Below are 24,554 nucleotides of genomic sequence, written 5' to 3'. Positions count from 1 at the left end.
AATGAGGAACCGAAATCTGCGTTCTGATTCGGTCCGGTACATACCGGTTATATAAGTACCGGTGCCATATTGGAACCGGATTTCGGTACCCAACCCTATCTTTAAGTCGCTTTGGATGCAGTTGTCTGCAAAATGTATACAAATAAAATATTAAAACAACTATTGACGCACTGATGTATGGGCCAATAATCAGTATAAAAAATGTGTATATATAGGGCATGACATTAACTCTTTTGTAGGGCTGGGTATTGTTCAAAAATGTGCGACTTCGATACCTGTTCCTGAATGATACTTTTTTCGATACCAATTTTATTTTTCAGTTTTAACCAGATTAGATTACACATTACCTAAAAAAAAAACTTTGGTTTTATGTGTTTCAGTTTTTTTGACTTTTTTTTACAGACTCAAAGACTCATATAGGGTACTGGAGGGCGGAATATATGCCTCGTGCTCAAGCGCACATAAAGGTGGCCACAAAGCACCAGCAAAAGTAGCCTTATGTTTATACATGTAAAAATAGCAAGGAGACATTCATTTTAATTGTTTATTAATTAGTGTTTTCTGAGTCCGTGTTTGCAAAGAGGAAGTTGACGATGCTGACTCGTCATGTCCCCAGTAGTGAACGCCTATAGAGGGAAATGCACCTTTCATTTGGATTGCATAATCAAAGTATTTGTAATTGGCTCTTTTCAACGTAGACATTTCAAGCTTTCTATAGGCCTATTTCTCATGTCTGTGAGGAAAGTAGCCCATATGCTTAGTTTTGGTTCATTTATGTGACACGCTGCAGTTCTTCTTGCAGTCGAATACGGAGCAACTTTCTGTTCCGTGCACTGTCAAGTGCTTCAAATTTGTCGTGTTGTTGGTGTCGTGGAAATTCTCAATACGAATATCTGACTCCACCACGGACAATTCAAAACAACTCCCAGTTGTTTATATAATACTACAGTATCTCAAGGTAATTCCCTTCTCAAATACTTAGTGCTGGGCGGTATGACCAAAAATGTATATCACTGTATTTTTCTAAATGATATCAGTTTCACAGTATATGGCAGTATTTGTTTCCTCTATGCATTTTCTACTAATTGAGAGAGGAAATACTGCAGATTGACTAGAATCCCATGTTTTACTGTCATGATTAGTGAATATTGTAGAAAAATTCCACACTAGAATTAATACAGGTTTGCAAAACCCCACAAAATGATGCTGTGGGTAGACAACAACCTTAAGCATTTTAAAAATCTAACCCTATATAACAACACACTGCCAAAACGAGAGAGAATCGCGGAAGAACATTTAAAAGGTCTACGTTAAGGATATTTTCAATGCATTTAAGAGCACTACAGTCTCTGAACAAATGACACACGTCAGTTTAACACAGAAAGATTAAAGCAGTTAAATTTTTGCCCATTCTTCACCACGGCGCTACATGCAGAAACCACTCTCTCCCGCGCGCCACGTGTAGTTTGAATTCTCCGCTGTAATCAAGGGCTGAATCCAAAATCCCCCCCTATAACCTCAAGGGCATTATTTGAGGGGGGAGCCATTTGTAGTGGTGTCTGAAACCATAGTGGACGTTATTGAGTGCACTCATTCAATCCCACATTGCACCGCAATAACGAGTGTACAGCCGATTTACACACAACGGCTGTCCGAATTCACTCACTCGTTTTCATTCACTCTTTCAAGTGAACAATATGGACAACTTAGGGAATAGTGAATGAGGCTTTAGGGGGCGATTTCGGATTCAGCCATAGGCTGTAATGCGATCTCAGCTGTGTCCTCACTACAGTGCAACAGTGAAACGGGACCCCTTTCAAACAGTGACGCGCTGCACAGCGTTCTGAACGTTGTTTAAGCTTATACTGGTATTACGGTATAATCAAAATTCACATCATCATAAAAATAAATACCGGTGTTCGGTATGAACCGGTATACCGCCCAGCACTACGAATACTTCTAAAACAATTCAATACTTTGAGGTAATTTTCCCGAAGTAAGGTGATGGCGTCCCGTCGAGAAGCTACTATCACTACCTCAAACACACGAGCACACAGGTCTTTAGCATCTATACACTCTCACCGTCCTTCTCAGGTATACGCTGGTCTCTGCAGGGTCCTTAATACTAACGCATTACAGCTTCACCCCGAGAACGGCTCTATAGTCTTCCAACACTATCACTGTCTCTGCTGTGATCTTTTGAGCGTAGAATATTTAGTACATCTATTCCTCAGCTGCGCAGCATGTATACCTGACACGACTCCAAATTTGCTCTTTGCTGAAATGAAGTTTTATTCACGGCCGGGAGAGATCTCGGGTTGAGTCTCCTGAACAGAAAGATGCATGTACATTTAAACAATACAGTCTGAGTGAAAATCAATGTCACTCAAGTTTCCTTCACTGTGATTTGTTCTGGTGATTGCTTTATAATGATCTAAGGTAATCATATGACTGTTTTATTTGTGTTAAGCACCTTTTTATGATTAAGTCTACATGGTCTTTGACCTGAACATCCTTAGTCTGTGTTTTTCTGTAGTTTCATGTTAAATAACCCTTTTACCTTGTCTGGCTATCACCAGACCAAGCTCAATTTAACATTGAACATTGGTCTGGGGAGTCTGCTCTGTATTTTCTACTGCACAAGAGGCATGATCAACGAGCATAATTCAAATGACTGTAAGCTATTGGATAGTCCTTCAACCAATCAGACCACAAGAGGCGTGACCATTGCTTCTCTATCCGTCACCGTGTTAAACCCGCCAATAGCGCGCCAGATGGATAAGCCAGTCTGTGATTGGTTCCCGCAAAAGTGTAACAGAAGCAGTAGAAATTAATGTACAGGTTTCCAGACTGAGTTGCAGGGCGAAATCAAATCGCCGGCAGATCAGGCTGAGTTTACCCAGTCTACCTTTTACCACTTCTGAGGCCATTATATAAAATATTTCTACCAAATTGGTCTTGGCAGCAATTATCTTGTCCCAAATACTGCATTGCCGATTATTTGCTCACTAACGTTGACGAGATGAACCCCTTAGATATCGAAATTTGGTATCAAATGACAATTCGGTCTGTGCCTAAAAAGTATTGAACTCAATACCCAGCCATACTCTTTTGCTCACCAGCTACTGTGGCTAGTGGTTTTCCAAAGTTACTAGCCACTCAGCATTTTCTCTGGCCACAATTTTGACATTGATACCATGGGGGAAAACGGCCATATAGACATTTTTCTCATATTTGCCAGCAGGTATATTAGGCTGCTGTCACTTTAAGACTGTTACACATACGTTTTCTTTCTCAACTGTTTTACGTTTAATTAAAACAAATGAATGTGGCAATTTGGCAATCACTGTACTTGTTAATTTGTTCTTCCTTTATGGTAACCTGACCGTATTGCATCATCTTTCACAGGTAAGCGACCTCACGAGTGCGCCATCTGTAATAAGGCGTTTAAACACAAGCACCATCTGATCGAGCACACGCGGCTACACTCCGGAGAGAAGCCCTACCAGTGTGACAAGTGTGGGAAACGCTTCTCTCACTCGGGCTCTTATTCTCAGCACATGAACCACCGATACTCTTACTGCAAGAGAGACACTCATGAACTGCCAGAACAGACCAGCACCTCCACTCCTCCCTCTCACCTCGACTCAGACGAGAGAGAAAGCGACGCTGAGGACGAGGAGGAGGAGGAGGAAGAGGATTTATCCGCTCTGGATATGAGCGATATTAGAGTGGTGCGAGTAGGAGAGGAATACGAGGATGATGAGGAGAGCGGGGGAGAGGAAGAGCAGGACAGAGGACACGAGGAGCAAGAGACAGAGGAAGGAGGAATGGTTATGGAGGTGGAGATTGGAGATACCGATGCTCTAGAGGAGGAAGTCGGGGAAACCGTGGAAACGGAGGATGCTATGGAGACGGAGGAATCGAGGGAGGTGTCAGGCAGTGCAGAGGACACAGTTCTCACTCATAATGAAGGAGAAACAGAGATGGCAGCCGAGGACTGAAGAATGAATGCTATTTTCTGTCACTCGCGTGGGACTAATGAAAGAGGTTATGAGCTCTTCATCAAACTAATCATCGGTTGCTATGGAAACTGTTTCAGCTCTTTACTGTGTATAAAACCCAGGTGTGCCTGATTTACAAAACAATATTTCCTTGTTTTCTAAAAAAAAGTATTTGAGTAAAACAAGGCAAAAAAACTTCAACTCAACTAGACTTCATAGGACTTTAAAGTTTCAGTTGTTTCGCTTTGTTCCGTTATTGAACCGCCTCGGTATGTCAAATTTTCAGTATTCATGTGTTTTTTTTCCCCTCTGTACAGTCAGATTTCTATACCTTTATATTTGCCAATGAAGTTTACGAAAATCAGTATTTTAAAAGTTTTCAGAAACAAAACTAAATTCTGCACTGCAGGTATAACTGGTTTACTAACGGGGGTGATTCTCATGAAAACTGGTCAAGAAGGGTCATATTTCACTCCAAAAATCAAAAGAAATTATATTTCAAATTATATTTGGCATAAAGAAAACTAAGCCTATTTGTAGGACCATCACATGCATTATTTTAATGGCAATTTAACACTCCCTTTTCAAATGTCTATATAATTTGTAAAGAACAATCATAAACTGATTTTAATTTATGCCATACATTTTAATTAATTTTAATAAACAAAAAAGAAAAAAAATTATGGTCAGACAGGATGGTTTTCATTACTTTAATACAGTAATGACAACATGGGCGAAACTATAGAACTATTTTCTTCATGCAAAATATAATTTTGATTTTTTTTGGTGTGAAATATGACCTGGGCATTTCTATGTGAGACTTACCAGATACTTAATGCCTCAAGTTTAAAATACCATTCAGTATTTTTGTCTTGTTAAACAGGCAATCTGTTGTTAGCATTGCCTCGTTTTCCCATGTGATTGTTTGTCTGCCTTATGAAGGAAATTAGATTGCACTTCATTATTAAGAATTAATGATTCAATATCATATGAATCATTAATTATGGAAATATTCATAGGAATGCTTATTGTCATTTAATAATTGAATGACTTTGTTGATATAAATTTAAACTGTTCACTTGAACTACTCAACTGATCAATAATTCAAATCAGATTGTAATTCTATTGAGAGAAGAAAAAAAAAAGTTTTGTAATAAGCACTCCAAAAAGTTTGTCGGTAACTGTTTAGAAAAAAAATATGTAAAGAAACTTTTCACAATCATGAAACAAAACAAAAAAACGTCAGGAAAAAAGGGTTCGTCATTTCAACCTCAAAGGCAGTTTCACCTGTTTTTTCATTTTATCTCCGTGTGGCTTTATGTTGTAACGTGTCAGTCTGTGTTCATAGGTGATGCTCTAAGGAACTGCACACCCACAGCCTTATGCAAGACCGCCAAGCTGTAAGTGCCATTCACAAATGTTAACATAGTGCTCCACAGTCACACTGGACAATCTAGACTTTAGTCAGCTGGCCAAGAATTTAAAGATAAATAATCTAACACTGGTCAAAAACCCAACCCAATAGATTTGAAAAATGTACAAAAAGTATTAAAGTTTGTAACACTGCCCTTTACCTGTGATAATCAAAATCCTTGCGCTCCTAAAGGTTTTCAGGGTTTTAGGATTGTATTGATAAGGAAACCCATTTTCATCATCAATGCATTCTGTCTGTTATTAAGATTTCCAAGGTTCATGGATCTATAGACTAAAAATCTATAATCTAAAGTCATATGACAGGCAAATACAATATATAATATGACTGTGAAGTGCACATTGAAAGCAGCACTTTGGAAGAGGCGCGTAGGATTAATATGTTTTAGTTGATTGTGTCTGAGCAGACCTTACAGTATTATTATTAATTTCATTGTATTTCAAAATGTTTATTCTTTGTGTTTATGCATGTGTATATTGTGTAATGCCATCAGTATTATTGTCATTGACAAATGTTTCATTTCTAGAACCTTTTTATATACGTCTTATTTTTGTATTGCTTTATTTATTGCGTGTGTAATACACAATGTTGTAGTTTAACACAATGTATTTTAGATTGAATTTCAGTGCCACGAAGGAGTTCAGGTTAAACCCTGATATACAGTATATAAATCCAAACTTAACAGTATTAGTTTTATAACTTGCAGTTATTTTTAATACTACCACAGGAAGTCAATCAGGCAGACATTTGCACCCATTGTTTTGTTTTTTTTATTAAATCCTGATCCTTTTCCAACAGCTTCACGGTATTTAACATGAAATGACCCTTAAACCTGTGATGAAGAGCATGGATTCATGTTGTTGTACTGGTGTTGAAATTGCCATTTTGGAACCAAAATTAATCAACCCATTTCATCTACATTTGCTTTCATTTGTGCCAACATTGCATCGTGTGTGTGTGTGTGTGTGTGTAAATGTCACATTTCCCACGAGGTTATGATGAACCTACTTGTAAGATTTTTCTTCCTTTGTTTCCTTTTATGATGCCCCATAAAATAAAATGAAGTGAAGCACCAGGTAATTTCTGAATTACTTATTCATTCTGAAATAAATGTAGGTAATATTTAATGTTTCATCCAGGAAGATGTTTAGCATTTGATATAAAATCATATAATAATTAAAACCTTAACCCCTTACTCTTTTTATTTATCGCCTTTTTTAGTCATTTAGATTTTAGTAATCATAAATTAGGTATCATTTGAAAGCTTAGGAATTCAAAATTCATCCTGTGAAAACCGTTTTGAAATTTTACGTTTCGTTACCATAGTGGGTCCACCTCCCTTAGTGGGTGGGTGGTGTCAGGTTTCATATTACAAAATGTATTTTAACTACTTAAAAAAAAATCTAAACCTTTTCTAATCTTGACAAAAAATATCATTGAAGGTCCAAGTCTCAAGGTTCCATATTTGGTGTCTGTTTTGTGATAGAAGTTAAATTTGGATAGAAATGTATATATTTGTTACAGAAGAACGTGTCAAAATATTTTAACGGAGTGTAGGTGACACCCGGTGGGTTTTTTTTGGTACATCGCCTAAACAAAATCTCAAAGGAACTTCAATATCTCAAAGGAACTTCAATATTTGTGATAACACAGCTCGGTTAGACATATGGCTTTAATTTTATGGTAATTTTTGAGTAAAAATTATTTTGTAAAATATACAGTACATTCGATTTACAGTAAATTTAAACTTCCATAACTTTTTCATACTTTCATTTCTTAAGTGCTTTCACTTCAGCAATAATCAGCTGAGTGTCTTTTTTTAAACAAACCAAACTTCAGTGTATATTCCAAAGCATTCTTGAATTAGAACTATTTAATTTTGGATAGTGCATTTTCACATCTATTCTCAAATAGGGGTGACACAGTTAAGGGGTTAAAAAGCAGAAAAGAGATAACCTGTCTGAGCACTGTTAAGTGACACAGCATCCACTGTTTGTGAGGGTTTTTCCCAACGAAAAAAAAGTACATTGGGCGGGAGGGAATATTTGGAGTAAAAAAGCATTTCACTCACTTTAGCGTGAACTAAAACATAAAATCAGAGATGAAATGAACAAACTGCATATGATTCCATCTTTTTTCCCTCGTGGTTAAGTCTGCATCTTTATCTATAAAAAAATATAATCTGTCATCATGTATCAACAGCATTAAAGAAATGTTTTGAGTCCAATCATTTAGATTGTACCATCAAAAAACAACGCAAACAGTAACAGTAGTTATTCACATATTATTATTCTGTGACAACTTACTTACATTATGTGATGCTTTTTTAAAATGGTGTCATAATTCTCATCCATCCATATCAATCTTATCTTTAATTCTAGCTTTTAAAACTACTAAACTAAAACTATTTCAAACTTAAACTAACGGTTCCTGCAATAATGGGTTTAATTACCCACCATATTCCTACCTAAAATTAACATCTGCACGGGACAAAATATTTAGCACTTTGGCTTGATTTAGCATATGCTTTACTTGAACCAGAAAATTGTCCTAAAACATGAAATAAATGCCATAGAAAGCATTAAATTGAACTCTCTCATATGTTACAACACCAATTTTGTTTTAAAACAAATGATAAGAAAATGGTTTGTGTTTCTTGAAAATTATTACTTCAATTAATGTTTTGCCAGATAAAACCTTATAATTCCAAGCGGAAAGTGATTTAGAAGGTGCTATCTGCATTTGGCCTGTTCCAAAAAATCCCCAATTACAAATCTGAGAGGATTTTGATATTGTACATATCATTTTTGCTATATGAAATGCAAAATCTTTGAAGCTCAATATCTCAAAACTGCTCAGAATGCAGATAGAACCTTATAATTCCAAGGTGGTGATTTTCTATTCAGCTGCCCAACAAAATGCTTTGATTAAATTCATAATATTCATCAGGTGAAAAGACATACTGGTTCATATACCAGTAGTTACATTTTATGCGAGAACATTCGTCAATGGATGAAAAACAAAACAGTGTAACTGTGATGTTTGCTGCCCCCTGGTGGAGAAACTTTTGGAGTAACGACACTCAAAAAGGTGACAGATTTGCCTTGCCTTTATTTTGATCAAGACAAAGCTCTGCAACAAAGCAGAACATTTGATGAATTACATTCAACAGCCATTTACCAAATAAACAACTGAATTAATTCTTATTAAAACATTTTAATAAACCAGTTTCTAATACAATTGTGGTGCCTTATTTACAAAGAGAAATCTGGTTTAACCCACTCACAATTTCTCCCTTTACAACTTTCTCTTAATAAAAGATCTTCACATGGTATTTTGTCAACAGCATACTGTACACTTCTTTTAAATGCTGTGAGATTTGCATGACTGGGGTCTGGTCAGGAACAGTAGCGAATCTAATGTCCTTGCAGGGTTAAATGTGTCCTGCACACATCTTATTCCAGTGTCTCTCCAAGGGCTAAGACCAACAGACGCGCTCAAACAGCATGAAATATACCTGACATACAGCAAGAGAATCTTTTCCGAATCTAGGGAGTCTACACAATATCTCCAGTGTTTCCCAGCAGTAGTCATCTCGGAGGTCACTTTCAGCAGGCCAGAGCAGAATGAAATCCATCCCCGCAGAGATTTGAGTTTTAATATAAGATAAAATCCATGTCTATCATGTCAGTCAATCTGTTGACGTGTCGTTCCAAAATGTATTACAGTATTACCATGGAAAGATGTGATGCAAAATGTAATACTAGTATTCTAAAATAAAGCATCAGATCTCTCCCATAAGCAACACGGTTTTCAGTCGGACAGAAACATTTTCAAATTTCAAGCCCTCGATGCTTCAACCAAATCCGAAAATGGTCCAAAAATGGCATAGTCCAATGGGTATATGTAAAAATAATACAACATCCAGGCAAAAAACATGACTATAATTTAGTCCAATAAAGATACGAGAAAGGATTTGACTGTTTTGTGTTGAATCCAGAATGGTGGGTTTTTTTCTAATGTGGGCGGTCCTCGCATGTAAACATACCAAAACCTGTTCAGTGTTCAGACTGGCAGTCAATGGGCTGTCCGGTCTTCAGCAGTGACTGGCCCGTTGAATTTGGTCAAAGGGTTCCTTATGCGTGTGACCTACCTGCCAAATATGGTCTCATATTCCATAAGAACGAGCTCAACAATCTGGTTCTGGTAGACCATGTGCACGGCCATATTTGCTGTCTCTGTCTCTGGGCGCAGGAGCGTCGGGCCGAACACGATGGCTACACTCTGGGTGGTCATTCTGTTCTCGTCGACATGCTGGATCACTCTACAGAGAGAGAAAACAGGCAGCCGACATGACATCCACTTCATCTAAAACTATTTCAGCGTTTTTCTAATTATAAACTACCTAATTATTTCCATTTATGATTATGTGCTTTCTAGACTACAAAAAAAAAGTTTTTTATTCATCATTTGTGACACGTGCTGGCAAAAGGAGTCGGAATGGGCATGTGATCATTTTGAGCTACAGGCAAAACAAGTGAAAAATGTCAATTTTGGTCGATTTTGAGATTTTCAACATTAAGCCCTCATATCCCAATGCTCCAAATAGCAATTTAACATTTCCTTTCATTTGTCCATTAAAATGATCTTACTCGTGCACACAAAGACGCCTTAGACAGCGCGCGATCCGGATATACACACATACACAGAATTACAGTACTTTAAAATATCTGTCTTGGTGAGTATTCACGCAAACATCATCTGTTATGTCTTAAATTAACGTTTGGTTAACTGTTGTGGAAAAACCTCTGATGTGTAACATTATAAAACATCCGTGCGGTAGATCTTAATATATTCATAGTTTTCACGTGTCGTCACATGCTTGTAGGAACGCCCACCTGGAGGGCAAAACAAGGCTCTCCTTCATTGCCCGCTAGTCATTTTTACCAGGTTTGTAGTCAGTATTAATGCGGTAAGACAGTGATATTAAAATACCGAATTCAATATACACCTTATTGATGTTGCATACTTTGTACAGGAAAGCAGATGAACACAGAATATTAGTGCAACACAGGTGTGTTCCCCATTGAAACCCATTATAAAGAAAACGCGTTGCATTCATATTCTTGCCTCATCTACTTGCCTGTATATAATATGCATCATCAAAAAGGTGTAAACTGAATTTGATCTTTTAATATCACTGGATTGCACTAAGGATTCTTTAGCCTGTCGTCAGTTCACCCTCCGTCTGCTGCTTGATCAGCTCTATAACGTTTTACTGCGTAATTAATCTGTATTTAAAATGAAGTGGTGCAACAACTCGATTTAAAATAAAACCCATATCAACAAATCCTTCAAACTTTCCTTAATTTAATCCTTATTGGTGCAGCTCACCGTATAGTGTTTTTCACGTTAGGCGTTATAAAAACGTCTCGCTTTTTTTCAGTGATTGAAATACTGCTGTATATGGATCATACGTGCATCTTGTTCACATATTTTTGTTTTAAGATGGAAATTTGACAGGCTTGTGCTGTAGTTCTATGGCGGTTTTGCCCTCCAAGGCTCTGCGACAGTCACGTGACTGAAAACTATGGATAGGCTGTCTGTTTCATTAATGTTAATCAAACAATTGTGGTATCATGGAAAAAAAGTTAAATATATATTTTTTCTATAGATATTTGGTGTTATTACCAGGGATTTTATAGTATGGTTGCTAGGTTTTTGTTGGAACTATCAGAAAACTTAACTTCCCAACTTTTCAAACAGGTGTAGCTCATTCTTTTTTTGTCCGATTCAAACAAATCATATATCATTTGATGTTTTTTTTTAAATAGAGAATACAAAAATATCTGTTTTCTCTCTAAATTTGCTCATTGCGACTCATTTTGTTAGCACGGGTCACATTTGTTTTGTCTTCTTCCCCTTTTATACTCACTTCTTCAGATGTTTGAAGAGCACCTGTATGGTGTCGTGGTTGGGCCATGGCAGTTGCTTCATCAGATCCTTAACAGTCTGAACTTTGTGCTTATAATCTGGCATTTCTACATGAAAAACACACACAAAAGTGTTAAATGTACAAAACACATCTACATCGAAAAAGCGGTCTCAAATATTTGTCACCACTCACTGATCGCAGCAATAAAGTCGCTAAAGAAAGCATAGGTGAATAGAGGTTCTGGTAGTTCGCGGAAAAACATCTTCAGAGCTCCAGTGATCACGTGAATGTCCTCCCATTTACTGTCCTCTAAATCCAGTTTCTCATCTGTATTTATGTGGATCAGAGTGACACAAATCATCAGGGGTTTTTTATCCAGTAATCTGTTATATATAAATCAATAAGGGTGTAAAATGGCATACCATGATTAACAGCAAATCTCAGTTTTTGTATGATGGCCAAATTTCCACTGACTCTGTACAAACCATCCACTCCTAATCCTGAATAAAGGGAGAAAGAGACAAAGAAATGACAAGCATTAGAATGCATGTTAAGTACAGTTTGCAGCAGCAAGTATTAACCCATCCCGTTTACATGCACATCAAAATTGTAATATTTATCAGAATTTGGCAATATTATGATTAGTATCGAGTCATGTTAATGTCACAATCGAAAATTTGTTGCAAGTAAACATCTAATTCAGAGAACCCACTGAAAGGAGACATGCACATGCTCAGTCTGCAAGGAATTGTGGGTGCTAACAGATCCTTTGCTTGGTATTAAGGTATGGCAACTCAAGCTAAAGTGACACATTTATGGAGTGATTAGACTGACTATTTATATCATTATTAAAAGAAATTGACATCAACGCTTGCCCGACCTTTTCAATTTTGTGGTGGTGTTGGACATTTCTGAAGGTGAAAAGTGTTCGGGTCCTAATTCAATTATATTGAAAAAGTAGTAACAAAACTAATAATAGCTGAGCATACTGTATAATCTATGACAGCACTAAATCCCCTGGTAAATAACAAGCGGGAAAGGAAACATGCATGTGTTTTGAATTTGCATAAACAAAGTCGGGGTGTAGGATTATGAGAGTCAATATTCAGCTTCACATGGGCTAAACAGAAGATTACCTGTCTTCTCCACATGTTCGATGCACATCCAGACAAAGCGAGGGACGGTGGAGGCCTCTCTCTGACAAAGACTGCTCAAACTGCAGCCAAACACCTGATCTACAAAAAGAGAGAAAAATCAAACAATATAAAATGCCTCTGAATTTTACAGAGAACTCTGTGATCACCCAATTCTGTTTGTAGATGCATGTGGTACCTTTAATGTAGCCCTTGTCTTTGACAGCCTGTAAAGTGGGTCTCCCTGTGAGAAGCTTCATCAGCTTGGTCTTCTTCTTCTGTTCTGCATTATCCATGCTTACAGACTTCTTAATATCTAAAGCATCAATGGTGAAGAAGTCTGTTTAAGGAATGGTACACAAATGGCTGAATACATGGATTGGTAGCAAAAACTGATGTTCAAGCTCAGTTCTAAAACCTAATTAGCTGCCTACATTAACAGCATTTTAAGATTTCATAGGTTCACTCCTTGTACTGATACAGCTAATACAGAAATTACAAAGATGTGTATGTGCCATGTGAAGAGCACTCATAGTAATGTGACTGCATGCCTGAACAGTCACTTCAAATTAGGTCAAAATGGTTGTATTGGAAACAATTCATGTAAAATACACCTGCAGCTCTCATGAAAATTAAATCAAAGATGAAACTGCCGCTCTTGACAGTAGCTTTATTAAAGTCACAATATGTAATTTTTCGTCACTTGAGGTCACTTATTAAAAAAAAACGTGTAGCTTGATGATGCCTGGATTTTGCAGAGCTTTTATTATTTAGGGCGCGGACGACCGCTTCCGCTTTTTTCCCCCGTCATGTGTAGCACTGTTTTATCATATTAGATATATTATTTGAGTGTGTTGAAAGTTATGTTATAATGCTACTCTGTGCGTTTGCTCTGTGGCTACTATGAGACACTTGTTGCACACACTGCAGTAAGTCAAATCGATATTAGGCATGGTAAAACATGGTACTCGCAGTATATCACGAAATCGAGATTTAAACAATAAGACTAACTGTGTTAAGATATACACTGCCCGGCCAAAAAAAAGTTGCTGTTTGGATTCAAATTGGCAAATGCTTAAGAGTCAATGATTTTATCCTTATTGCAGTGATTTTTATGTTTCTAGCATGTTATATGTTTGGCAACAGTTGTTCCAACCCTAATTGATGGATTGTGTAGGTTTTCATTTCTTAAACAACCATGTAGGAAGACACATCATGGCCATTTTCCAGGATGACAATGTCAAGATTCATCAGGCTCAAACGGTGAAAGAATGGTTGGGAGGGAGCATGAAGAATAATTTTCACACATGAATTGGCACCTCTGAGTCCAGACCTTAAATTCATTGAAAGTCTTTGGAAAGTGCTGGAGGAGACTTTACAGAGTGCTGGACTCTTGCATTGCATTGATGCACCTCTTGATGGAAATAACATCACAGCATTTATTTTTGGTCCGTGTCCTGGTTAAAATGGCTTATTTAACATAACTTATAACATCCTTGGAAACATTTGGAATGCAAGTACACAAGTCAACAAAATATGTAACATTGTTCAAGTGGTTTTTGGATATAATCCAACATTTTTACATATTGTGCATTTAAGTATCAATAGCAGTGCTTTATTTAGCTTTCACTACTTTTTGAAGTTTTTTCTTAGCTTTTTTCAGGCATCTAGAATTTATTTTTTATTTGCTCTTTTGCCTGAAATCTGTTTATTTGTTCTTATTCTATACACACACACAAATAAGACACTTGTACGGTTTACTTGCCTTTACTACTTGAGAACTAAAAAACTATTCAATTCACTGAGAAATTAATTAGTATTACTTTTTGATATGGTATTATAAATAAATATACATTTAATTAGATTAAATACTGAAAGGTATTGACAAACAATAGTTAAACCTAATTAAAAATGGATGATTTCACTCTTTAATTGTGTGTTATGTGTTTTTATGCTTATTAGAATATTGCATTGGCAGCTCACTAGGTTTTGGAACAGAGCTACAGTAAACAAACACACACAAACACACACACACACAAACAAACACACACACACACACACACACACACACACACACACACACACACACACACACACACACACACACACACACACACACACACACACACACACACACACACACACACACACACACACACACACACACACACACACACACACACACACACACACACACACACACACACACACACACACACACACACACACACACACACACACACACACACACACACACACACACACACACACACACACACACACACACACACACACACACACACACACACACCTCTGGCCTTCTTGGAGTTTCTTTGCTCTTTTTCTTTATCATGTTTCTCAGTGTCAGGATATTCGGACATGTCTTCTTCAATGGCCTCATCAGACTCCCACACCTGCAACACGAAACACATTCATGTCAGTACAAGGATTCAGAACAATTAGAGTGCAGACGTAATGTAATGTAAGTGCAGGCATATAGAAGAGTAATCTTACATATGTGTGTATTGCTTCAGTCAAAGCTTTGTGCCAATCGCTAATGAAGCCGTCGTTATCTGACTGCAAGAGGAGCTCCGTGCCCTGCCGGGTTTTCAGCTACACACAAAATCAAATCAATAATAATCAAGTTGTTTTTAGTCAAGCTTCAGCCAGGCTCATTGCAAAAGGGACAGGTTAATGACCTTAATGACTAAATATTCAGACCTCATTTAACCAGATAAAGCACAGAGAGCCAATTAGGTCAATAACACCTGTTCCATCTGCAAATGGCTGATGAAATGAAAACATTTACCCATCAAAAATACGTTGTAACGGCCAGCGACATGTAGTTTATATTAATTCCTTAAAATATAAAAAAAATAAAAGCACCACTCCCATTTTCATGAGACAATGCAAGAATCTATCTTTGTTTGTTTTGTTTTGCTGCATGAAATTCTGGAGATAAAATCTTATGTCTTCCCAACTAAAGTTCTGATGGCAAACCTTCCACTGAGATAAAAGTTGGTAGAGGATGTGTGACAGTCACCGATCTTAATCAGTAATTGTCAGAATATCATTCTTGCTTTGTGATCTACAAGTATTTTGTAGTTTCATTAACTTGCCAAAATCCATTTTTTCACCATTCATGTCTTCTTCTGAGAATATAGCTGTAATGAGTGATTCTGCTTATGAAACTTTAATTAAATATTTGGAAACTTTAGCCCTCCTGCTAAATGTTAAAGGATTTGGCACACATACCCTCAAACACCAATCAGTCTACAAGAAAAGTGAGATCGGTTTCCAACAGGCAGTTTACCTCTAAAACGTGTTTCTTGCTGGATTTGTCTTTAGACGCCCAGTCCACTGACCCTCCTTTGAGATCCACACTGAACTCCAGCTTTTGGTCTCTTCCAAACTGTTGAGAGAACAACATATGTACACACCATACATATAAAGCTGAATACCACATGAGCAGCTAATGATTTTTCCTCAGCACTGAACTGTCACTCACCCAACCAGTCCCGCTCCCTTGGCCCTTATTAAATAGCAGTTGTGAACCCTGCAAAACTGTCCAATAGGAGGTCCAGTTCTTCCTGTAGGCATGAAATTAGACAAAGAAACTAATTAAAATATCAGCACAGCACAGTTATTGTGATTTGGTCAATCTGTCAGATGAATGAGAGCATTCCTTTCCGGTTTGTTTTTTTTACTTACCGGACCTTTTTTCCATGTTCAGTGATTTTAGTCATGTTTAAAGTGCCACATTTCTCCGAAGGCTGAAAGGGAAGAATAGAAAAACAGATGTGAAAAGAGAAAAACTTAAATAAATAAACTACAGTTAAGAGTGCTAAACGGCAAGAGAGAGAAGAGTCAAGCAACCTGATTTTGCCCAGTGGCAACAAAGACTGAACCACCATAAGAGAGAAATTTCAAAATAACAGTGATTTAGACCTGTATGCAGCATGTTGTACTGAACGGCATTACAGTCAGTGCTTTAATATTTACTAGAGAAGCAGCAAAACAGACAAAACCAGCAAATCAAGCTTGTAAAATGGATAGTTCTAAAATCTGATTGGATGAGCATTCAAAGCATGTGCAAATGCGAAATCACACATCAAATATATTCTGCATCACTGCACTACTCTGACTTAGAATTACTTTTTTTTTTTAAATATCACTGCTAATGAATGTAATCAACTTGACAGTCTTGACATATTGCAGCTGCTTTCTAAAGGCATTGATCCATGAGATGTCGTTGAGTGATTTTACCGTGGCTAAGAGGGTTTTCAGCACTCCACTTCACATTGAACCTATCAACAGCCCTTAAAGGATGAGTTTACTTCAAAATGAAAAATTCCTGATAATTTGCTCGACCCCATCTCATCCAAGATGTTCATATCTTTCTTTCTTCAGTCAAAAAGAAATTATGTTTTTGAGGAAAACATTGCAGGATTTTTCTCCACATAACAGACTCAATGGAAACCAACCGGGTTGAAGGTCCAAATTAATGCAGTTTCAAAGCGCTTCAGAGGCTCTGCACGATCCCAGCCGAGGAATAGGGTCTTATCAAGCGAAACGATATGTCATTTAAAAAAAATTAAATAAATTCATATACTTTTTAACCTAAATTGCTCTGCGGTACTGCAGTGATTATGTAATCACGTCGGAAAGGTCACGCTAGACGTAGGCAGAAGAACCGCCCCCGTGTTTACAAAGCACACATGCGAAGACTAATACAAACGTCCTTCAGCAAAAAAAGGTAAAACAACGATGTTGGATGATTTTGAAGTTGAAGATGGAGTGTTTTTTGGTAAAGGGCGTTTGTATTAGTCTTCGCATGTTCGCTTGGGGTGGTACTTCCACCTACGTCTAGCATGACCTTTCTGACGTGATTACGCAATCTGTGGCGCTCCGCAGAGCAGCACAAAAGAAGAAATTTAGGTTAAAAAGTATATACATTTTTTTTTTTTTTAATGACAGATCGTTTCGCTAGATAAGACCCTATTCCTCGGCTGGGATCACGCAGAGCCTCTGAAGCCCTTCGAAGTCCTTCGAAACTGCATTGATTTGGACCTTCAACCCAGTTGGTTGCCATTGAAGTCTATTACGTGGAGAAAAATCCTGGAAGGTTTTCCTCACAAAAAATGTTTTATTTATATTCTAAAATATCGAGAAATAATTGGAAATAACTAATCCTTCAACTCATAAGCTCTCGTGGTTTTTGATTTATTATAAACCCACACCACAAGCACACAGCATTGTCAGAGCTCTGCATAAAGAGATGTGTTAAGAAAGGGCAGGGGAAAAGACAAACAAAAGGGGGAAAAAATAAGGACAAGGAAGAGAAAAGATAGATGATATTGATACTAACAGAATGGGGGGGTTTAGGAGAGGAGTCAGAGTCAGAGTCGGGGGAGCCCGTTTTAGTGTCCTAGACAAGAAAACAACAAACCACATAATTCAAACTTGTGTCAACACCTGTAATAATATATTGAGATAGCATTATATACACTTCCATCTCCATTTCAGGATCAATCAATATATTCTGTCTTTGTTAAAGTCAAAATCATTTATTAGGTCAAAACAGGTTGATGACAGCATCAGATTTTTTTTATTACTGATCTTTTAAATCAAAGTATATGATTAATCACACAAGTGCAAAGCATTTCTCAAATCATTAAAGACATAGTTCATTCAGAAATAAAAAATCTGTCATCTCATCAACTTTACGCTGCTCCAACCCATCCACTGAAGACAAAATAAACGTCCTAGAGGATGTGAGCAACATGCATGCGTACATGATGACAGTGATTTCTAGGGATGCTCCAATCGATCTTCCGCAGATCGGTATCGACCAATAATCACATTTTATGACTCGATCAGGAGTCACGAAACATTAGTAAATCACACATTTTCATCAAACAATAAATTCAAAAAAGCCCACAAACAACATAACATGATGCATAGATTTTGAGAAAAACCTCACGGGGTGACATGACATGCTGCGTGGCTAAGTGTTTTCCAATGTCATTTGAAAGTTCAACCAATGGAAACCGGATCTCTGTTATGGTGGGTATGGACGATGTGTCGAGACCAATCGAACACCGTTTTACAGCTACAGAGTGCTCGGACTGACAGGTCTTAATTCCGGCTGATCATGATGACAAGAAATCGGTAGTCGCATCTGCTGCAAACATCTTGATCGGAGCATCCCTAGCAATTTCTCATGCAGTTTGAACACATTTGTGCAGAAATCACTGTGTGTACTGAAATGAGTTGCAATGGGCAAAAAGTGGGCATGCATCATCTCATTCAGCGTGATTGGTTGCTGGGATATAGGAGTGGGACAACACTGACTTGTGGCCTATAAGGGTGAGAACGGAAGGTGCTTTTGCGGTGAGGGAGGAAGGCTCGCCGGTCCTTGACAGATTTCTGTTTTAACTTCAGTCAAACATAAAGCACATGTGAACATCATCACCCAAATCAGAATGGGAGTCTTTTACCTCACTAAAAACCAAAAGAACTGTGTTCATTTCAACCAGACCATCGCTAATAAATAAAATAACCTCTAAGCAGTTACACTGTGACACAATACCTTATCAATCTTCATAAAATACTGAAAAAAGAGTGATGGAAATGAAGATAATAACACCTTAAAATGTGTTGGATTACTCAAGCTTGCATGGTCACTGATTCCTGTTTAATGGTATGATGCCTTGTATATGTATGTGTACCTTGTCATTGGACTCAGAATATATGCTGCGTCTCTTCCTGATGATAGGAATGGGATCTGGCAGTCTCCGATCAAGACTACGAGTTTTGTGTGCATCTCCTGGCAGCAGAGGTGTGTGGTTAGACTAAAACAGGCCGGACGAGAAGATGCAAAATTATTAGGACTGGTAATGATGCACGTTAGGCAAACAAACCTTGATATACTTGCAATGTGTACATGCACACACCGACGCACACTTTAAATGAACTACAACACAGGCCATTGAAACTGGGATTATTGGGTTTAAATCAAATTGAAAGGAATATCTGGGACTTCCTGGCTCGATATTTTTAATGCTGATAAGCGCCGGAATCTGTTGTTGTTAGGCTCACCTGTGATTTGAGACCAATTTTAGGAAGCTCCCATTCAGATCTGGAGTCACCTGCGCTGTAGTAATACAGCCGGCCTCGCTCGTCTGTGTGTCTCAACCACTATATACATATACAAAACACACACAGACATGATGTGCAAAATGACATCTTCAACATCAAATAGTCAGTGAGTTGCCCGAACAACCAGTTGACTAATCGGTCTCGAGAAAGCCCTGTAAGGCCCTGTTTACACCTCGTATTAAGATGCATTTTGGTCGATTGAATAACAAATAGACGACGCTAAATACAGGTGTAAACAGGGTCTAAAACATTTTGAGCTTGTCCACTTTTGACCACTTCTAGAGGTAGTTGAAAACACATTGATTGCTTTCATAGTGTAGATGCTCATGTGGTCGAAAATGCATTCAAAAGCCACAAAAGAGCACCTACTCTCCGCCTTCTGACCTAAAACGTAAACTTTATGGGACGTGCGATAGCCAGGCAGGATTTAAACTTATTTAAACCAAGTTTGGTTTGAAGACGAAAAACGTACCAAGCACAATGCTGCTGCTCTCTGTGTGTTTCTCTGTCATCTCCGTTCACGTTTATTTGTAAATTGCATGACTTTATTTTGTCCTTTAGGTCGAAAGATCCGAAAAATCCCATACATTTATCCACCTGTAGACCCTCCCTCGAAGAAATCAGGACAGAAGTGGTCGAAAGTGGACAAAAGAGACACCAGGTGTAAACAGAAAATGTGTCTCCCTCGTCTACTTGATCTGATTGACCAAAAGTGTGAAGTCAAAGAAAAAAAGCATTAAACAAGCAAGTTATTGATGAGAAAAGTTATTCAGGAGTTCAGTAGTAGTTTCTCCATTAGTAAGCTTAGTAAGAAAAAAATGGTCAAGCAAGCACTAACACACCAAGTTTGTCTTTGTACCTTCTCATTAGTATAGTCAGACACATACAAAATGTGTCCATGCTCATCCATTTCTTCAGACCAGCCACTAGGGGGCGAACCGTACTGACTGTCTGATTGGCTGCTCAGACAGTTTTCCTCCGATGACAGAACCTTCACCCAGCCATTCACAAAAAAGCAAAATGAGTAGAAATGAAGAAACAGAGAGAAAAAGAAAGTGAAATAGTTAATTCAGAGATGCAGACAAGGAAAAGAGAGATGAGAAATAAAATCACCAGTCAGTCACAATCGAACCTTCACCCACCAGATAAGAGAAACTCAGTTACCCAGAATGCTTTGCATGCATATACAAATATAGCAGGTAGAGAAAAAGTTTAGCTATCCCATCATGCATTTCCCAAGGCCAGAGAATATTTTGTCCTTGATAGAGTTGTTCTTCCCCTTTTTCAAGACACACATGGTGATATGATATATAAAAGTGACAATGCGTGTGTGTGTGTGTGTGTGTGTGTGTGTGTGTGTGTGCGTGCATGTGCATATGCATGCATTCATCACTGTCTGTTGTAAAGTGTCTAATCTGAGATGTGTACCTCAGTGTCAGTCATGTCCTGTTTCCCCTCTTTCCTGGTGAGGCTGTCCCGTGCCCGTGGGGGTTTCCAGGTCCTCTCCTGCGTGCTGCGGTTGTAGTAGAAAAGTCTGCCATTCTGGTCTTTGTGAGTCTCCCAGTCGCCAATGCTGTGGAGTGGAGAGGAGGATGGCAGTGGAGGGGTGGATGACTGAGAGATCTTCAACTCCTGCAGGTTTGTGTAGACAGGAGAGTCAGGCCTGCCCTGCCCTGAACCTAAAGTCTGCATAAGAAGTGAGAGACACAGAGTGAATCAATCCTAAGAGTTACAGCACCCCTAGTCTCAGCTTCAGACGTCACGCCCATGGACCGTCGGCTGAATGTCTGATGCATATGGCACACTATTCCAGAAACACTTCAGGAGTTTTTTTTATTTTTAAGTCGTCATCTGATTGGTTGAATTCTACAGGACGTCCGCAAGACATGCATGTTGCGTTCTTTAAAGGTTCGCTTGGAAACAAATGCCGTGACGCCAAGCTTCCTTGTAGAAGAACGCCATCGTGTTTACAACCGTGACAATGCGCTTACCAGGATCAACAAAACGCTGGATTTTCAAAAGTATGTCAAGATCACGGCTCCATTGTTGCAGTAAACTTGAACAACGTTTATGAATGAATAGAGGCACGTCTGTTATTGCAGGGACGCCCCTAAACATGACGCAGAACAAAACAAACTGTGATTGGTTGCGTTACATGTCAGTCAAACGTCCTCTAGGGAGGTCCTTTGCCAATGAAAACCGTGAAAAAGTCCAGACCTTCTGCCGTCAGGTTTGGCTACGTTAGACTACAGCACCCATCTCCCAACATTGGCGCCCCCTAAGACGATGATGCCCTATGCAACAAACAATTGACAACTGTATTGAAAAACTTACAAAAACTGTATAGAAAAATTACAATGATGTCAAAGTTCCTGTTTATCGGACCTGTTAAAGTTTTCACTTGAACGGAAACCTACATCGCAGTAATGGCATCTGCGGCAGCCAAAATTTCTGTGTATCCCTAATGCTCACAGAAACTGATTAGAATAGAATTTTTTTCTATTGCTACATGACGGATATTATGAGACTAGAACAATAGAGTCACAGTCAAAGAGGGAAACAGAGGGGATAATTTAGAGAGAGAGAGAGAGGGAGAGACTGTCATTCATACCTGAAACTATTTATAGAAGAACCTGCTCAACCACATTCCAGAACCTTACATCACATCTGAATGTTTGCTTACTTTACCATCAAGACTCCCGACAAGATTAGATTTGCAATGGATACAAAAAGAGAATGAGGAAAATGGGACAATTGGTGGTGGTTGAGGAGATCACCCCCTTCTTTGTAAAGCACTTTGAGTGCCTAGAAAAGCGCTATATAAATGTAACAAATTATTATTATTATTACAATGAGGAACGTCATGCAGCAAAAAGCACTGAAAAGGTGAGAATTTATGACAAACCTCTATCCTTACAAAATACTGAAACAGAGAGATATGGAGGGAGAGAGAGGTAGTGAACAATTGTCCGAACTGTGAACTCCATAGCTTGTCATTCAATCAAACCTGTTATACAACAGCCTCATGGGTAATTTAATTATGACTAAGCACATTAGACTAAGTGTGTGAGAGAGAGAAGGATCTCTTGATTATTTTGTGAAGCTATTGAAGGTTTCATTAAAATGTTAATTATAATGCATGTGAAGTGAACCAGTCCATTCTGGTTCTACCGTCCAGAGCCAAAGCATGCATCTCTTCACTGTCCGAAACAAGGTAATGAGCTCACATGAATGTGTGCATAGTGAACCAGGATGGCACTTAACGGTTTAACCCACACAGAGGATAATGTCATCAGATTAAAGACTCTGCCTAAAGCGCACAAACACACTCTAATGGTGTGGTGTGATTAAACCAAGTCAGACTTTTAAGGTCAACAGGAACCCAAATCAGCATCGAGAACCTACACGATATCACAAAAATGATCATGTGATCACAACAATAATGTAAAACTTCATAACATTCCTCCCCAAAACTTGAAATTTAATGGTTAAACTAATGGAAAATGAAATCTGTATCAGAGAAAGAGTTGTGTGGTGTGTTTGTGTGTGTGTATGTGTATACGTATGTGTGTGCGTGTCTGTGTGTGTGTGCATGAGAGTTAAAAATCAGTTAACCATAAACACTAATTTCAGCCCGCTGGGGCCAACAGGCTCATAGTAGTGATGACATATTGGCCAAGACGACACCACAAAATCCATGTTTCAAATATCTACCCAGTAATTAATACTATTGTGCACTGAACAGTTTATAATCAAAATATTTGGTACTATTTTCATTAAGTATAATCGTAGGATAAAAGCAAGTAGGTATGCTAATATAAGCAGTAATATTTACATAGTATTACTATAGAGAACCGTGAAGGTAAAAGTGAATGCTAACAATGTCACCGGACTCAGAAATGATGCTAATACTACTGGCAGAAAATCACTTACTAAAACTAGACCCAATTATGCCGTCTCTCATGTGCTGGGGTGGGAATGTGTAATGGCTTAGACTGTGAAATGTGATAAAAGAAATGTATTTGTTGTGGAAACAAACCACTGGAGGTGTATGAATGAAAGATGAATTATGGTACATGAAAAGCCTGGGGCAATAAAAACATACAACTAGTTTCCACTATGGAAACTCACCAATAAAGCATTTCAAATTCCCTGAATAAAGATCAGAATACAAAAAGATGCATCACAATGACAACAATTGAAACTGAAAAAAAACAAGCAATATATAAACACAAATTATCGCAAACACAAAGGGTAGTCGATAAAAAGCATATCAAGAGAGAAGCAAAGTGTTTTTTTAAACTTTAAACAACAATACTATATAAATATACAATTACAATTACATTGTATATTAGATGGGTGAGCACCCAAGAAACCAGCTTGATGTTAACGGACGTGAAGAAACAGCCAGCAGGTGGCGTAATGCTCAACCTGTATGTCTGTGGATCCTCATGATTTAGGGCAGGGGACTGTGACTTATCAAACATGACACCTCTCATGTCAATCAATGGGCCTTACATTACAAAAAGATTTGATAATGTCTTCCTAAAATTTGCCAATCTCTGTTTGAATGATATTTGCACCCCTGCTGAACAGCTGATCTGTGCTTTTTCCTGATTGGCTGAAGTTTCATCACTGTGAAGGCGTAGTCACCATTGTGAAGAACTTCTGGTGCATTTTTTACTACATTTAAAAAATGTAGCTATAGGTTTGATTTTGCATACAACCAGAGAAGAAATAACAAAAGAAAGTAGGGTTATCTTTGTAGTATTTTACAGTACCCAGTCTTTAAACATTAAATTCATACAGCAAACTATGATACGGTCTCATTTCTTACAATTAGTAGCAGCATAGGAAATGCTGGTATGACAAAAAGCTCCAAGTGAACA

The 24,554-nt window shown here is 38.0% G+C and overlaps 3 protein-coding genes across 11 annotated transcripts in view; 2 read left to right on the top strand and 1 right to left on the bottom strand.

Moving 5' to 3' along the window:
* The window catches only part of zeb1a (zinc finger E-box binding homeobox 1a), a 36,408-nt gene extending 29,897 nt beyond the window's left edge, over nt 1-6,511 (top strand). For both annotated transcript variants that reach the window (XM_079818839.1, XM_079818840.1), the window contains exon 10: nt 3,409-6,511. In XM_079818839.1, coding sequence (XP_079674965.1) covers nt 3,409-4,004 — 596 coding nt within the window. In that variant the 3' untranslated portion in view covers nt 4,005-6,511. The remainder of the gene's footprint in view (nt 1-3,408) is intronic.
* The window catches only part of LOC307127599 (dual specificity protein phosphatase 14), a 100,029-nt gene that overhangs the window by 379 nt on the left and 75,096 nt on the right, over nt 1-24,554 (top strand). The window lies entirely within an intron of this gene.
* Nucleotides 8,524-24,554, bottom strand: part of arhgap12a (Rho GTPase activating protein 12a) — a 33,162-nt gene continuing 17,131 nt past the window's right edge. Inside the window, exons 3-18 of one of the 8 annotated variants that reach the window (XM_079818871.1) lie at nt 21,094-21,351; nt 20,525-20,656; nt 19,606-19,704; nt 19,236-19,358; nt 17,873-17,932; nt 16,216-16,277; nt 16,013-16,094; nt 15,818-15,916; nt 15,019-15,117; nt 14,816-14,918; nt 12,704-12,820; nt 12,508-12,606; nt 11,794-11,871; nt 11,564-11,698; nt 11,372-11,477; nt 8,524-9,760 (exon numbers count right to left, since the gene is read on the bottom strand). In XM_079818871.1, the coding sequence (XP_079674997.1) occupies nt 9,586-9,760; nt 11,372-11,477; nt 11,564-11,698; nt 11,794-11,871; nt 12,508-12,606; nt 12,704-12,820; nt 14,816-14,918; nt 15,019-15,117; nt 15,818-15,916; nt 16,013-16,094; nt 16,216-16,277; nt 17,873-17,932; nt 19,236-19,358; nt 19,606-19,704; nt 20,525-20,656; nt 21,094-21,351 (1,827 nt within the window). In that variant the 3' untranslated portion in view covers nt 8,524-9,585. Of the gene's footprint in view, nt 9,761-11,371; nt 11,478-11,563; nt 11,699-11,793; nt 11,872-12,507; nt 12,607-12,703; nt 12,845-14,815; nt 14,919-15,018; nt 15,118-15,817; nt 15,917-16,012; nt 16,095-16,215; nt 16,278-17,872; nt 17,933-19,235; nt 19,359-19,605; nt 19,705-20,524; nt 20,657-21,093; nt 21,352-24,554 lie in introns of all 8 variants that reach the window. The other 7 variants (XM_079818870.1, XM_079818873.1, XM_079818875.1 and 4 more) reach the window with 7 other exon arrangements.

Source organism: Gobio gobio, assembly GCF_949357685.1.
Source record: "Gobio gobio genome assembly, chromosome: 6".
Taxonomy (NCBI): Eukaryota; Metazoa; Chordata; class Actinopteri; order Cypriniformes; family Gobionidae; genus Gobio; species Gobio gobio.
This window is presented reverse-complemented; position numbering and strand designations above follow the sequence as displayed.